At 41.1% G+C, this 14,360-nt stretch overlaps 1 protein-coding gene across 1 annotated transcript in view; it reads right to left on the bottom strand.

Annotated features, from left to right (window-relative positions):
• The window catches only part of piezo2b (piezo-type mechanosensitive ion channel component 2b), a 175,494-nt gene that overhangs the window by 88,744 nt on the left and 72,390 nt on the right, over positions 1-14,360 (bottom strand). Inside the window, exons 6-8 of the mRNA XM_079569635.1 lie at positions 13,891-14,155; positions 11,878-12,091; positions 1,052-1,226 (exon numbers count right to left, since the gene is read on the bottom strand). Coding sequence (XP_079425761.1) covers positions 1,052-1,226; positions 11,878-12,091; positions 13,891-14,155 — 654 coding nt within the window. The remainder of the gene's footprint in view (positions 1-1,051; positions 1,227-11,877; positions 12,092-13,890; positions 14,156-14,360) is intronic.

Genomic DNA, 14,360 nt, shown 5'->3' with positions numbered 1-14,360 from the left:
ATATGTACCTGTCTGGTCTTTGTGCCCGTGGAAGAGCTTGGTAGCTTCCAACTTCACCCCCGTTTGGAGCCACAGGAATACATTGGGATAGGCTGAATGCTAACGACATATTTGGGTCGTTTTGTGTGACTGAGGGCATACACAAAGACCAGACAGGTACGCATCCACTTGTCTAAGCTCAACATATCTCAGCATGGAAAAACGGTGGCCTGTTCCTTTAACCAAGGGTGTTTTCTCCAGCTCGGCTTCACCCAAATCAAAAAGCTTCTGGACTGGAGAGCTTATATAAATATATAAATTATATAGGCCAGCATAACGCCTCATATTAAAGCTAAGGCCAGCAAAACAGATCTAAACGGATATTTTTCCTTGTGTTGTTGCTGCCCTGCTGTCACATTTTTCATGTTCTTTTTTTATCTCATTTTTGCCACTTTTTTGTTCGGTTTTTGTCACTTTTTTGTGGCTTTTTATTGTGTTTTTTTTGTCACTTTTCTTGCTGCACTTTCGGCGCTTTTTTGCCACTTTTTTGTTACGATTTGTCAAATTTCCGTAGCATTTTTTTGGTCACTTTTTGACGCTTTTTTTGTGCGTTTCATCCTTGTTTTCTTCTCGTCTTTGTCGCTATTTTGAGGCTTTGTTTCAAGAAGCATTTAGATTTGGGTAAAGCCAAACTGGAGATAATGTGCTCAGTTAAGGTGGGGGTTAAGAGGTTAACTCGCTGTTTCAAAGGTGCAATGTGGGAATGCAGCAATTCTGGGCCGGCAAAATGGAATAGCTGAGTATCTCGTATTCATTCACAAATACTGAAATGTTTGTTATCCATGTGATGATGCCGTAATCCATATATGGCCTTTTCCTTTCTGGGAAACAGCTGGGGGTAAACACCGGAGAAAAATACTATACTGACAGCTCTTATAGACTCCAAAATGACTAAACCAAACTGACTATAGCTACAGCTGATTCAGATATAATGGTGTATACATGTAAAACTGCTCTTATTATTATTGATAATCAGATATTTAATAATTTCTATTGGGTGCATGGTCCTCACCGTCAGCTCCTCGATGGGCTCCTGCAGCCACAGCCGGATGAGCGTGGCCAGGGTGTAGTAGAGGATGAGCAGCATGATGGGGTTCACGAAGTGGAACCAGCGCCGTTCCGGGTGAAGAGACAGCCTCCAGGTGCACGAGCAGTTACTGTGGATGATCGGGGAGATGCCAAACACTCTGCAAGACACAGGGAGCACACGATGAGAAAGAGATAGAGTGACAGCGGTCGTGATAGCAGGACGAGTGCGCACTTTCATTAACGACCGTGTCCCCGATCCCGGTCCAACAATGTCCACTGTTATTCTTACACTTTATAATGACTACAACTTATTCAGCCTGAATAAATGATGAGTTAACCTCTTGACCCAACCTGAACCGACCAGTTTCTCCAGTTTGGCTTTACTCAAATCTAAAATCTTCTTGAAAAAAACTGTGTAAAAATGTGACAAAAAACAGACAAAATGTGGAAAAAAAGCAACAAAAGACAAACAAAAAAGTGAGAGAAACACACTGATGAAGTTACACAAGAGCAACAAAAGCCCCAAAAAAACGTGATGAAAATGTGACAAAAAACGTGACATAAATACAACAAAAAGTGACAAAAAACTGATAAAAAGTAAAAAAAAAGTGACTCAAACACGGAAACATTGTGAGGAAAAAGATCAGTTTAGATCCATTTTGTATCTTTCAAATGAGGCGTTACACTGGCCTATAGGCTGTAAAGTCGAGAAGCTTTTAGCTTTGGGTAAAGCCAAACTGGATGAACTGCACTCAATTAAAGTGGGGATAAAGAGGTTAACTCTTAATTCATCATGAACAATCCATTAGTTAAGTGTGACTACAGTGTAACAGTTAATAACTACTTAAAGCAGTACTAAGTAACTCTTCCCCCTAGAGGCCATAAGAAAAACTGCAGGTGTCGTAGCAAGTTACGATTTTTTAACTTATTAATTGTCTTGAGAGTAAATACTACGCTGACAGAAAAGGCGAAGGGAGAGAGGGTCACTGTGCATCCAATTACACAACGGAAATATTTTTTTTCACTCAAACTTGGCTGTAAATACTGTTTAAAGTGACGTTAGCCCGCAGCTAGCTTTGCCCGTTAGCATGCTAGCTTCTTCTTCGTGATTCCATTAGTGTGTATTGCTTTCTCCGGACCGGTGGCAGTCAAGTTGCAAACATGGTTTTCTGGCCAGAGACACCAGGGGGAGATGAAAGACCCTCCAATCATCCCATAAACACTCGTATTACCCCACAGGGACTACGAAACGGATTTATTAAGGTAAATAAGTTACTTAGTACTGCTTTAACTACTGCAGTTAATGCCTAATTCATAATGCAAAGTTCTTCACATAGTTCACTTATTTATTCCAGTAGATATTAAGTGTTAATCACACTTAACCAATAATTAGTTCAGTGTTATGGAGCTTCTCCCACATGAAAAAATCTTAGGCTTAGGGAGGTCCTTAAAGGAACAGGCCACTGTTTTTACACACTGAGATATGTTCTTTCCTGAGCTTAGAGGAGTTGATACGTACCTGTCTGGTCTCTGTGCGTGACTGAGCGCACGCACAAAGACCAAAGATGTTGTTAGCATTTAGCCTCTCCCAGCATTTTCTTATAGCTCCAAATGTGGTGAAGTTAGAAGCGACCAATGTCCACGGGCACAAAGACCAGACAGGTACGTATCAACTCGTCTAAGCTCAGGTAAGAACATCTGAGTATAGAAAAACAGTGGCCTGTTCTTTAGAAAAAAAAAATACAAGTCTGAACATTTAAGCTCCAGCCCTTGGAATTCATTGAAATAGTCAAGAAAACATTCCTGGTGAATTTTTCTTTCTCAATTGGAGAACAATACCCTGTGGATTCCATAGAGGCGCTTTATATATGAGAATATATAGATTATCATTATATGGATTGAAATAAGAACATTTAAAAAAAAATAAGAAACAATGAAAACGATCTCTGGAGCAATTTATAAAGCACTATACTAAGTTTTCACGACTATTTAAATAAAGCTTCAATGTTCAGAATGGACAGTTTTCCTCTGTGTCGAATCAAAGTGTTTTATAATAAGAGATGGTATTATCAGCCATGAGCCTCTTTTTACAAACCATCGCACTGCCCCTTTAAGAACAATTGGACATTTTTCACCACTGTGCAGCTGGGCCCAGTGGCTCCTGCAGTGTGTTTGTTTCCGGTGAGAAGTCACATGACCTCAGTGAATAATACAGGTCACTCCTGAAGCGGGAAGCGTCGCGTTCCCCAATGACATGTAAAAAGGGATGTAGGAACTTCCTGCACTGCACAAAGTAAATATTTACAATTAGGATGATTTGAATGTGTAACCTCGGGGCGACAGAGGCTCAGGTGAACTCATGCTATTACTTAAAATCAGAATTTAAAAGTGATCTACTCTTCTGTCAGTATTTACAGTGAAGTGACGAATAGATTTATGAGCGTCCTGTCTGAGTTGTTTCTTTGAATTCGTCCGGCTGGAAAAAGAAGAAAGAGCCGCTGGCGGTTTCCAGTCTCCTCCCGAATTACACAGGGCAAGGCCGGCGGTGACATGAATGGAGAGAGTCCATTGTGAGGGCGGGACAACGGGAAACAGTGAGGAAACAAACAGACCCTCTGGGCCAGTGAACCCTGCGCCAAGGCCACAGCGCTGTCAACAAACCCGCGGAAACACAGACGCATGGACATGAAACAGTTATGGACTTGATTTGGATAAAGTTTGGGGTTTATTGACATTTAATAAGGGGAGAAAATGTGATCATATGACGTCGCTCCACTGGCTTCCTGTTGAGTCTAGAATCAAATTTAAAATCCAGGAAGAAAGGAACAGGCCACAGTTTTTCCAAACTGAGATATTTTCCCACCTGAGCTTAGACGAGTTGATACGTACCTGTCTGGTCTTTATATGTGCGCCCAGTCACGCAAAAAGACCAAAGATGTTGTTGCTCTCTTCCTCTCCTCTATGGAGGGAAGTTAAAAGCGACCAAGATCTTCCACGTTTTTGCTTTAAATTTAAATTTAAATTTAAATAACATCTTAGGAGCAATCTGACGTCCGCGCAGTAATAGATACAGACGCTATCTGGAATCGCCCATATATGGTCATATTTGAAAACAGAAACAGGGGGAAAACAATTTGGAGAAAAATCTAAACTTTCTCTAATTATTCAAAAAACTACTTTAACAAATGCTGAATTATGAATCGAGTTTTCTACTAAATAAAGTACAAAGACATGGAGAGGAGCAAAGTTGTTCAACAGCCCATAAATACGGAGAATGCTAACATGATGCTTCATGCTAGCAATGGGCTAATGCTAACGGTTAGCTAGTGCTAGCTACAACTGCCGTTTTTTTTACTTCTACTGAACAATCTGCTGTGAGAAAATATCCATATGGCCCATGATTTACACTTAACTCTATGTGTGATAAATAACGTCATATTCCACCAGAAAATGGCTGAAAAGAGAGGAAAATTGTGTTTCTCTAAAGATTCTATTCTCCCCCTCGGCGAAGTCCCGCCCCCTTCTATGACGAGATGCTGTCTGTATCTATGTCACTTTACAGTGCTCCTAAGGTGTTATTACGCCTTGCAATATAGTACCACTAGCCTGGTTTTACCAGACCCTCGTAGAGGCTAAATGCTAACAACATCTTTGGTCTTTACACGTGCGCTCAGTCATGCAAAAAGACCAGACAGGTATGCATCAACTCGTCTAAGCTCAGGTCAGAACATATCTCAGTATCGAAAAACGGTGGCCTGTTCTTTTAAGCTTAACATATCCCCCAAATGTGTACTGGAGCCGGCACTGCGTCAAGTAAACACTAATGTGCGCTATAAGCTATTTTTCTATCATTATACATCCAAATTTCTCCTGCATTTCCGTATATAATGGGTCCAATAATGCAGCACAGATCATGGTCATCACACTGATCTTCAAAGCTGGTTTTGTTTAGCTAATAAAGTCGACTGCAGACGCAGAAGTGCTTAACACCTTGTAAACAGCAGGTGGACACGTTTGATCATTTAGCCACAAGACAATAATGAGTAAAAAAAACACAACATGCTACAACACCTGCAGTGGCGCTTATGGCCTCTAGGGGCATGAGTTACTTAGTTCTGCTTTAAAATGATTTCACCCAAATAGAAGTAAAAAGCAGTGACCCTGAATAGTTACTTAAGTAAAAGTAACTTGGTAAAAACACAACTTTAGTATTGTGAGTAAATAGTCTGGTTCATGTGTTAGTGTTGATGTATAGGAAAGACAAAATGATGCTTACAAAAAACTAATTTAATTTATTCAAATGTATTCAGTCGTGGTCAAAGTATAGGATGTTCATAATTATGCATTATCGCTGTCTAATAAAAACGATTCAAATTGCATTTCCGCTTGAGCAGCGATTAATATCAGCCCGAGTTCCAAGAATCCTCTTCCCGACGTTAATGCACGGACTTCCCACAGCAGAGTGATATTTGTGTTTGCTGAAGTGTGGCGTCTCGTGGTGATAGATGTCAATGATAATAACTCCTGGACCGCTGCCTGTTTCCTTTTCCTCCGCTCGGCTCCTATTTACAACTATTTTAAGGTCAACACACCTTTAGCTCCCGGTTTAACTTCAACAAACACGTCCTGAAATGATTCTTCTTCTTATTGGTTGAGCAGTTTATAACTCCTTGAAATATAATGTTATAAATGTCAACAAACAGCTTTGAAACTATAAGGATTTATCACTCATTTATCACATAACACTCGGTGACACGACGACTCCTCATTTTTGTTTACTCTACGGCAGCCTCTGTGGGTCAGAACTCAACACATAAATTCCCCCCTGGGTTTACAGAAGAGATTAGCCTCGTCGCTCCTGCATTTTCCATCATGTTGGTCTCACAGGCGAAGATTAACTATTTCTATGGAGCTTTTAAGAAATATAGCAAACATAATGCAATTTTAACATTTGATTTGACATATAACAATAAATACATTTATTAGGGAAGTCTAATGAATGATTATTACACCAAAAACAGCAATAAAAAAAGAAGTAGTGACAAAAAAATATATAAGCAGTTTCCTTCTTTTTTCTCTTGGCTGACCGCATAGTTGTAGTGCACTATACAATTTTGAATATTTTACATACTTTTTCATTTCATTTTCAAAGACTTGATAATACACTAATACAATCTTGGCTTTGACAGCAGAGAATTTGGATTTCAGCTTTTCCAAGCAGGCATTGTGTCTGTGGGTAAAGCCTCCAACTTGCGACGGCGCAAAAACATAATAATCAGCCAAACTTATAAAGATAATAAATGAAATTCATCAGTTAATCAAAACAACTTGAGGATAAAAATGTAAATATAACATACAAATATTTTAAAATGGAGTAAAATCCAATTTACTGCTTCGTCCTTGAGTTCTGCACCTTTTTAAAAGAAGCCACATTTTGAAGCTCATATAACAGTCTGTGCTCCTTTACGGCTGTGTGGTGACGATTCACGGGACTTATTATATTATCTTCACAATGCAAGTAGGACGCTCCATTGACTTCAATGGGATTCTCCAACATTCTGCCGGTCATTATTTTCTGATAGAGGACCTCTAAAAAAAATTATGACCTCTGTAGTAGCGACACTATCTCTGTCCCCGTCCCTGCGAGTGAAGTTGGGGGAATCGATCGTGAAGTTAACGGCAGTCCAACTTTCAACTTACCCCAAGATTCACCACCATTCCTCCAACTGCACCTTCAACTAAGTAGCTAGGCTAGCCACTAGCTTTGCTGCTACTAGCTTAGCCAAACATTGCCAAGCAACGCGCAAACTTTTGGGAACTTGGCGTGGACATCATTAAATAAACCTTTCAGCCTTCATAAAAGTGTATGAACTTTATGTTGTGTGTGTTCAGTTGGCAAATAGTCGTATAATAAGCGGGATAATGTACAGAACACTGGTCATTATCGGGAAAATAAGCACCTTCAGGGCGAAACAAGACCCCTCCACTTCGGTTCGCCCTGTCTGTACTTATTTTCCCAATAATGACCAGCGTTCTATACATTAGAACATATGACACTCATGCACGTGAACATATTTATTATCATGTAGCATGTATGCATAATATTATGGAATAAATACTGGCAGTGACTCCTGTTTGCAGGAACATGTCAAACTTTTCTAAAGTGCATAAAATAAAATGTAAAAAGTCTGGAGCCCTGACTTAAAGGGACATTTCTGGATTTTTGACATAGGGCCACATTTCCTCGTTATCCAGAGTGTTGCTGATTTCTGGAGATTTTTTTTTTGTAATTCATGCAGTTCTTATATTTGAAGAGTGAGTTACGTGGCGCTAGGCTAGTGCAAGGCTAGTGCATTTCTACGATATCAGCTAGCCTGCCTCAAAAACAGTTTGACCCGCTCCACGGTGAACCTGAGGCAAATCACTTATAACGCCAGACTAACCATATAAATGTCTGTGTCGATAGAATAATTTGAACCATTTTGCATTTAAAAGAAGTTAGATTTGAGCAGCATCAGCTTCGTGGTTGTATAAGCTATGCAGCGGCGGAGTGATCTGCTAGAAAATAGTCCCTCAAAATGCGATCATTCATGTGATGCAAGGTCAGTTATATTCCAAAAATGATTGTATCGACACAAACCTTTATATGGTTTGTCTGGTGTTATAAGTGATTTGCCTGAGGTGCTCTGTGGAGCGGGTCAGACCATAGAAATGCACTAGCCTTGCACTAGCCTAGCGCCACGAAACTCTTCAAATATATGAACTGCATGAATTACAAAAAAAAAAATATCTCCAGAAATCAGCAACACTCTGGATAAACTAGGAAATGAGGCCCTATGTCAAAAATCCTGAAATATCCCTTTAAGGACTTCATTTGGCACAATTTCTCTAAGAATTGAATCACAATCAAAATTAATATGATTTGTATTTGTTAACCAAGCAACACATAGCTCTGTCTTCTGAATCCATTCAAAGTGACACAAAAGCCACCGCACATGATGCATCGCTGCGTCTCCGATTGTGCTGCTGCTGCTGATGTGGTGCAACACGACTCCATTAATCCTGATGAGTTTGTTTTTAACCAGAAAAACTGTCAATGCCACGCTGTAATTACGGCTTATCTGATCGGGCCGAGGAGGCGGGGGCGAAGGGAGCGCCGCGGCCTAAACATAGCGGTAAAAAGCCTCGGATACGCGCGCAGCTTAAAATGAGAAACTGCCCGATCGATGAACTCCGCAACATCAAGGGCAACAAAACAACGGGCGCAGCAGCAGCAGTGACTGAGAGGCGAAGGCGGAATCATTACTACTGTGAAGAGAGTTACTGTGGCACTTACGACTGCGATTAATGCCCTGTTAATCCACCGGGGGAGGAGAAACCACCAGCTTTGTTTTGGAGAGCTTTTAGAGCCGGGTGGCAGAGCAAATACCTCAGGAAAGTAAGATCACAGGAGGAGGAATAAATCTAACAAACTACAGTTATTCAGGCCGTACAGCATCCTCTAAAACGGTGTTAATTACCTCGACTAAAATATTTCATCATAATGAAAGTCAAAGTAATATTCTTTCAGTTTATGGCAATACAACGATAACCAGCATCTCCAGATATTACTGTGCGGCGTCCACACAGTAAAGTGAAGATATAGATACAGACGGCATCTCTGCAAATGCCCATATATGGTCATGTTTGAAAACAATTTGGAGAAAAATGTAAACTTTCTCTAATTATTCAAAACCTACTTTAACAAACGCTGAATTATTGATGCTACATGTTAGCATCGGGCTAATGCTAACTGTTAGCTAGTGCTACCTACAACTGCCGTTTTTTTGCTTCTACTGAACAATCTGCTGTGAGAAAATATCCATATGGGCCCGATTTACACTTGACTTTACTTATGTGTGATAAATAAGTTCATATTTCACCAGAAAGTGTCTAAAAAGAGTGGAAAATTGTGTTTCTCTAAAGATTCTATTTTCCCCCTCGGCGAAGCCACGCCCCCTTCTATGACGAGATGCTGCGCAGATTTTGAACAACTCCTGGTATTACTACGCCTTACATTTGAGACTCAATTAAAAAACAGGTCGAAATCCAATCAGCGATGCGCTCATTAGACCCTGGACAGATCTTGGAGCCGAGTGTCAGGATCCTCTGCACAGGTGCTTTCGTGTAAATAATAACTGCACATATTGATCCTTATAATGTCATATGTTTGAACTGTGTGACCTGCCCTTGCACCAAAAATCTCATTCTATTGTGCAGGTCACAGAACGAACATTTCAGATACTATCAATGTATGAATTGTGTCAACATGTGTTATGTAAGTATGTAGCCTCAACTTTTAAATTGTTTTGTTTTTTATAACTGTTGTTGGCATTATAAACCTTGCCCAGGGACAACAGCTGAAAACTAGCTCTGCAGCTAATGCTGACACATTTACAGAAATGTTCATTAATGTGCAATGTGCACTGTCCCTGTCAAATAAACTAATAATGAATAAATTACAATATAGTTCCCCTTTTTATCCGCTTAGAAAATCAACATAGTTTAATTTTGTGTTGTTATACTTTATCGTATAACACTTCATGTAACCATATTTAAATAGGGAAAACGTGGAAGAGCTTGGTCGCTATAGTGGAGAGGAGGAGAGGCTAAATGCTAACGACGTCTGTGCTGTGTTTACATGACTGAGGACACGCGTGAAGACCAGACAGGTACAAATGAACTCGTCTAAGCTCAGGTAAAAACATATCTCAGTATGGAAAAACGGTGGCCTATTCCTTTAAGCCCCGCCTTAACCGAGTGCATTTTCTCCAGTTCAACTTTACCCAAATCCATAAAGTCACAGACTATTTGCCAGTGTAATGCCTCATTTGAAAGCTAAGACCAATAAAACTCATCTCAGTGTCGACACTTTTTAGTTCGGTTTTCATCACAATTTTGCCTTTTTTTATCGCTTTTTCTCACAGTTATGTTGCACTTTTGCTGCTTTTTTGTCACATTTTCTTCACTTTTCGGTTGCTCTTTATTGGCTTTTTGGTAGTGTTTTTTGTGACACATTTTGTGACTTTTTCATAGTTTTTTTTGCCTCGTTTTTGTCTCAATTTTGTTGCTATTTTCACACTTTTTTCAAGAAGCTTTTCGATTCATTTGATAGGGACAAGTGTGAACAGTCAACATGCACCACAACATTTATAGCCAAGGCTAATTTGCAATGTCCGTCCCGAGAAGGGCTTTTCAAATGCACACAAAAAAACAGATTTGAGTAAAGACAAACTGGAGAAAATGTGCTCGGTTAAGGTGTTTAATATTGGAATTTTTCAAAAAATCAATGCAAAAGAATGGGATTTTTACTTCTGGACCCCAGCAGTGACCAGAACTATACTGTTGAGCTCAATCCCTGATTTCTTTTTGTGTTCACTTTATGTGCTTCCTTTGTTTGTGACGTTTCCTTTGATACGTTTTCTTCCTGCTCTCATTCATAATAAAACAGTCGGGAAACATTATCGCACCGAGCATAGATGAGGCCTCCCCTGGTGGAGTCGGCGCATGAGTTACAATTGATGTTTGCCCTGTTCGTAAATGTTTAAAATGACTTAAACAAACGCGTCGCTGCATCATAAACTTCCCCGCTGTGTCGGAAGTGTGGTCATAAAGAGAACACTTAAACAAACGGGACAATAACAACTCTTTTCATTCATTGATTTCACTCTGTCTTGTAAATCTGTAGCATATTTGGCTTTTTTTCGCTGTGGCAATAATTCAGCAACACGACTCCAATATATATACTTACAAGTGAAAGTATGGAAGTAGAAATTACTTCAGTACTCAAAGTAGAAAGCACAAATCTGTTTAAATAGATAAAAAATATTTGCGCTCAAATTCACCCTTTCTACGGCAACACAATGGGGTCAAAATATCTTCCTTGCACATTGAATGAACTTCTCCACAGCGCCACCTTCTGTTCATAGAGTGTTCATTATTTAGCAGAAAACACATGGACACATTTCCTGTTTACTGTGGTGCATCATAGAAATGTAGTGGATTAGAAAGTATTATATTCATCGTAGTAAAGTAAGCCAGGGGTGCCCAAAGTGGGGCCCGCGGGTCAAATTTGGCCCGCCAAAACAATTGTATTGGTCCACCAGAGTAACCTACTTTTGTGCTGCGTGTAGTTAATACTAACTCCCTCCCATTCATTCTCAATGGTGGTAAATATGGATGCAGTACACTGTTTGGCCACCATCTCAAATTGTTGACACTCCTGTTTCACTCCTTTCGCAAAGGAAACACTGCTGTGGTGTCTTGGTATTTATCAATCACAGAGCGTTGTAGCATCAACTTTCACAGTTTTCCAACTTTATTGCAAAGGCTGTTTCAAAATGGTTTCAAAATGATCTAATGTGGCATTTTCTTTGAGTTAACAAATGATTGAGGTAAAGCCACTATAAGTCCTGTAAAGGTGTTGTTGCTTTTTACATTTTGCACTATATTGCTACAATAGTTGATTTTGTAGGATTTATAGTAGGATTTTGCCATAGTTAACATTTGTTTTAATGTAACATGTTATTTGCATAGATAGACTCAAATGCAAATGTATACCAAAAAATAAAATAAAGTCACTTTTATTATTTGCAGTTATATGTATTTCACGCTTGACATCGCTGTGTTTGGCCCGCGACCCACAGACACTTTTTCATTTTGGCCCTCGGAGACAAAAAGTTTGGGCACCCCTGTGGGCACCTCAATAGGTAAAGTGCAGATCCTCAGTCGATAATGCCACTACAGGAAATGCCTCGCACAGATACTCACTTGGTGTAGCTGTCTCCCGCAGGGATGGCCTCCTGGAAGAACTGGAACTGGTAGAGGTAGAGCACGGTGATGTGTCCCGCGCTGAAGATGGCCATGAGGACACACATGCAGCTGAACAGCAGCGTGTCGAACGTCCGGCACAGAGACCACCAGGTGCAGAGGAACAGGAAGATCAGGAAGTACACGGCGGAGGTGAGGGAGGGCAGCATCATACCTGAGGAGAGACGGGAGGGGTGATGGTCTAAGGTCAATGCCACATCCTTTCTACAACCAACCAACACACTAATCCTCCAACCAACCAATCAAATAAGTAAGTAATTTCTAATTTCTTTCAGTTCTGAGCCACTGCGACTGAGCCACTCCACCACTATGGGCCAACCTGAACAGTGTGTTTTTGGAGCTTGGGGAAACTGTAGCACCCGGAGGAAACCTGGCTGGCTGCCTTCAGTTTCCTCTGATCCTCTGAAACGGTTCAGCGCCTCCAGGGTTTGTCCCTGTTTCAGAGCGTGGTGTCCTGCACTGGTCAGCTCCACCCCCTCCTTCCTCTTCCTCCTGCAGCTCCCTCCGCTCCACAACAGTCTCTCACCATCTTCTGGAAAGAGCTTATCAACTAACCAACCAACCAATCTTTCAACCAACCAAACAACCCCAACTAACCAACCAACCAACCAACCAGCGAACCAAACAATCCCAAACACCCACTCACCCAACCAACAGACCACCCCAACTCCCACTCACCCACCAAGGACCGACCAACCAACCAACCCCAACAAACCCCAACAAACCAGGCAACGAACCAAACTCCCACTCACCTAACCAACCAACCAACCAACCAACCAACCAACCAACCAACCAACCAACCAACCAACCAGTGAACCAAACACTCCCCCCCCCCCCAAACACCCACTCACCCAACCAACCAACCACCCCAACTCCCACTCACCCACTAAGGACCGACCGACCGACCAACCAACCAACCTCAACAAACCAGGCAACAACCCCCCCAAACACCCACTCACCCAACCAACCAACCAACCAACCAACCAACCAACCAACCAACCAACCAACCAACCAACCACACCCACTCACCCAACCAACCAACCAACCAACCAACCAACCAACCAACCAAACACCCACTCACCCAACCAACCAACCAACCAACCAAACTCCCACTCACCCACTAAGGACCGACCATCCAACCAACCAACCAACCAACCAACCAACCAACCAACCAACCAACCAACCAACTCCAACAAACCTCAACAAACCAGCCAACCACCCACCCAAACAAACACCCACTCAACCAACCAACCACACACCCAAACACCGACTCACCCAAACAACCAACCAACCAACCAACCAACCAACCAACCAACCAACCAACCAACCAACCAACCAAACAACCAACAAATACCACCCAACCAACCCACTCCACAAACCATCTATAGTATCTATCCATTTATTTCAAATGTCAAATAATATTATATATTATTATTTATTAGTCAAATAAATAATAATATATAGTCAAATATTACTCTAATAAAAGTTAATGTTGCTCTGTCAAATTATTAGTTAAGGGTAAGCAAGTAGAAAGTGCCAATCCATTTAAATAAGTGAAGAAAAAAATGTCCGACAGCACGACGAGGACAAACCTTATTCCTTGATGAGTCAGTGGCATTGACCAAATAACTGCACAGCGACGCCTACTGTTTAGAGAGGGTGCATTGCATGCTTTTAAAATGAACATGTGGACACATTTACTTTTTACTGTAGTGGAATAGAAAGTGTTATATTTATCTTTCAAATGTAGTGGAGTAAAAGTAATTTGTTATCAACATAAATCACTGATGCTTCCAGCTCAAAATATGGTTTGGTGAACTATCCACAAGTTATAAACATTAAGATGTATTCTTTTTGTTTTATTTCACAGAAGCCCCGGAGCATCTGTCAATAAACGTTCTGGCCGTTGCGTAAATGTAATCGATGACTCACGCGTGACGACAGCGGCCTCACCTGTCATGCCCAGGAGAATAGTGACCACCACTTTCCCGGCCGTGGTGATCAGGTTTCCGATGATCTCCTTCACTTTGGAGGCCACTTCAGCCACGAGCCGCAGCGCCCGCAGTTTAGCGCTCTCCTTCTGATCCTCCTCCTCTTCCTCCTCTTCGTCGAACAGCTCCTCGTCATCCTCGTCCTCCTCGTACCCCGCCTCGTATCCCGCCTCGAAGTCGTCCAGCAAGATGTTGTCGTCGTCCAGGCTCAGCTTCTCCTCCTCCTCCTGCAAAGGAATCGACAAGTTATTTTCAGGCCCATATTTCAGCGTTAAATGTAGTACTTTTCCACCAAATACAAAAAAACATCCATTCTATGATTTCTTCAGATTTGTAAACAATCGTCTAGCAGGGGGGAAAAAGGGACATTTCAATTATAATATGGGCATCTTTTGAGCAAACTGACTGACTGAAATTTACAGAATTTTACCA

Source organism: Gobius niger (assembly GCF_951799975.1).
Source record: "Gobius niger genome assembly, chromosome: 13".
Classification (NCBI taxonomy): domain Eukaryota; kingdom Metazoa; phylum Chordata; class Actinopteri; order Gobiiformes; family Gobiidae; genus Gobius; species Gobius niger.
The sequence above is the reverse complement of the archived record's forward strand: the minus strand, read 5'-3'. Positions and strand labels throughout refer to the sequence as shown.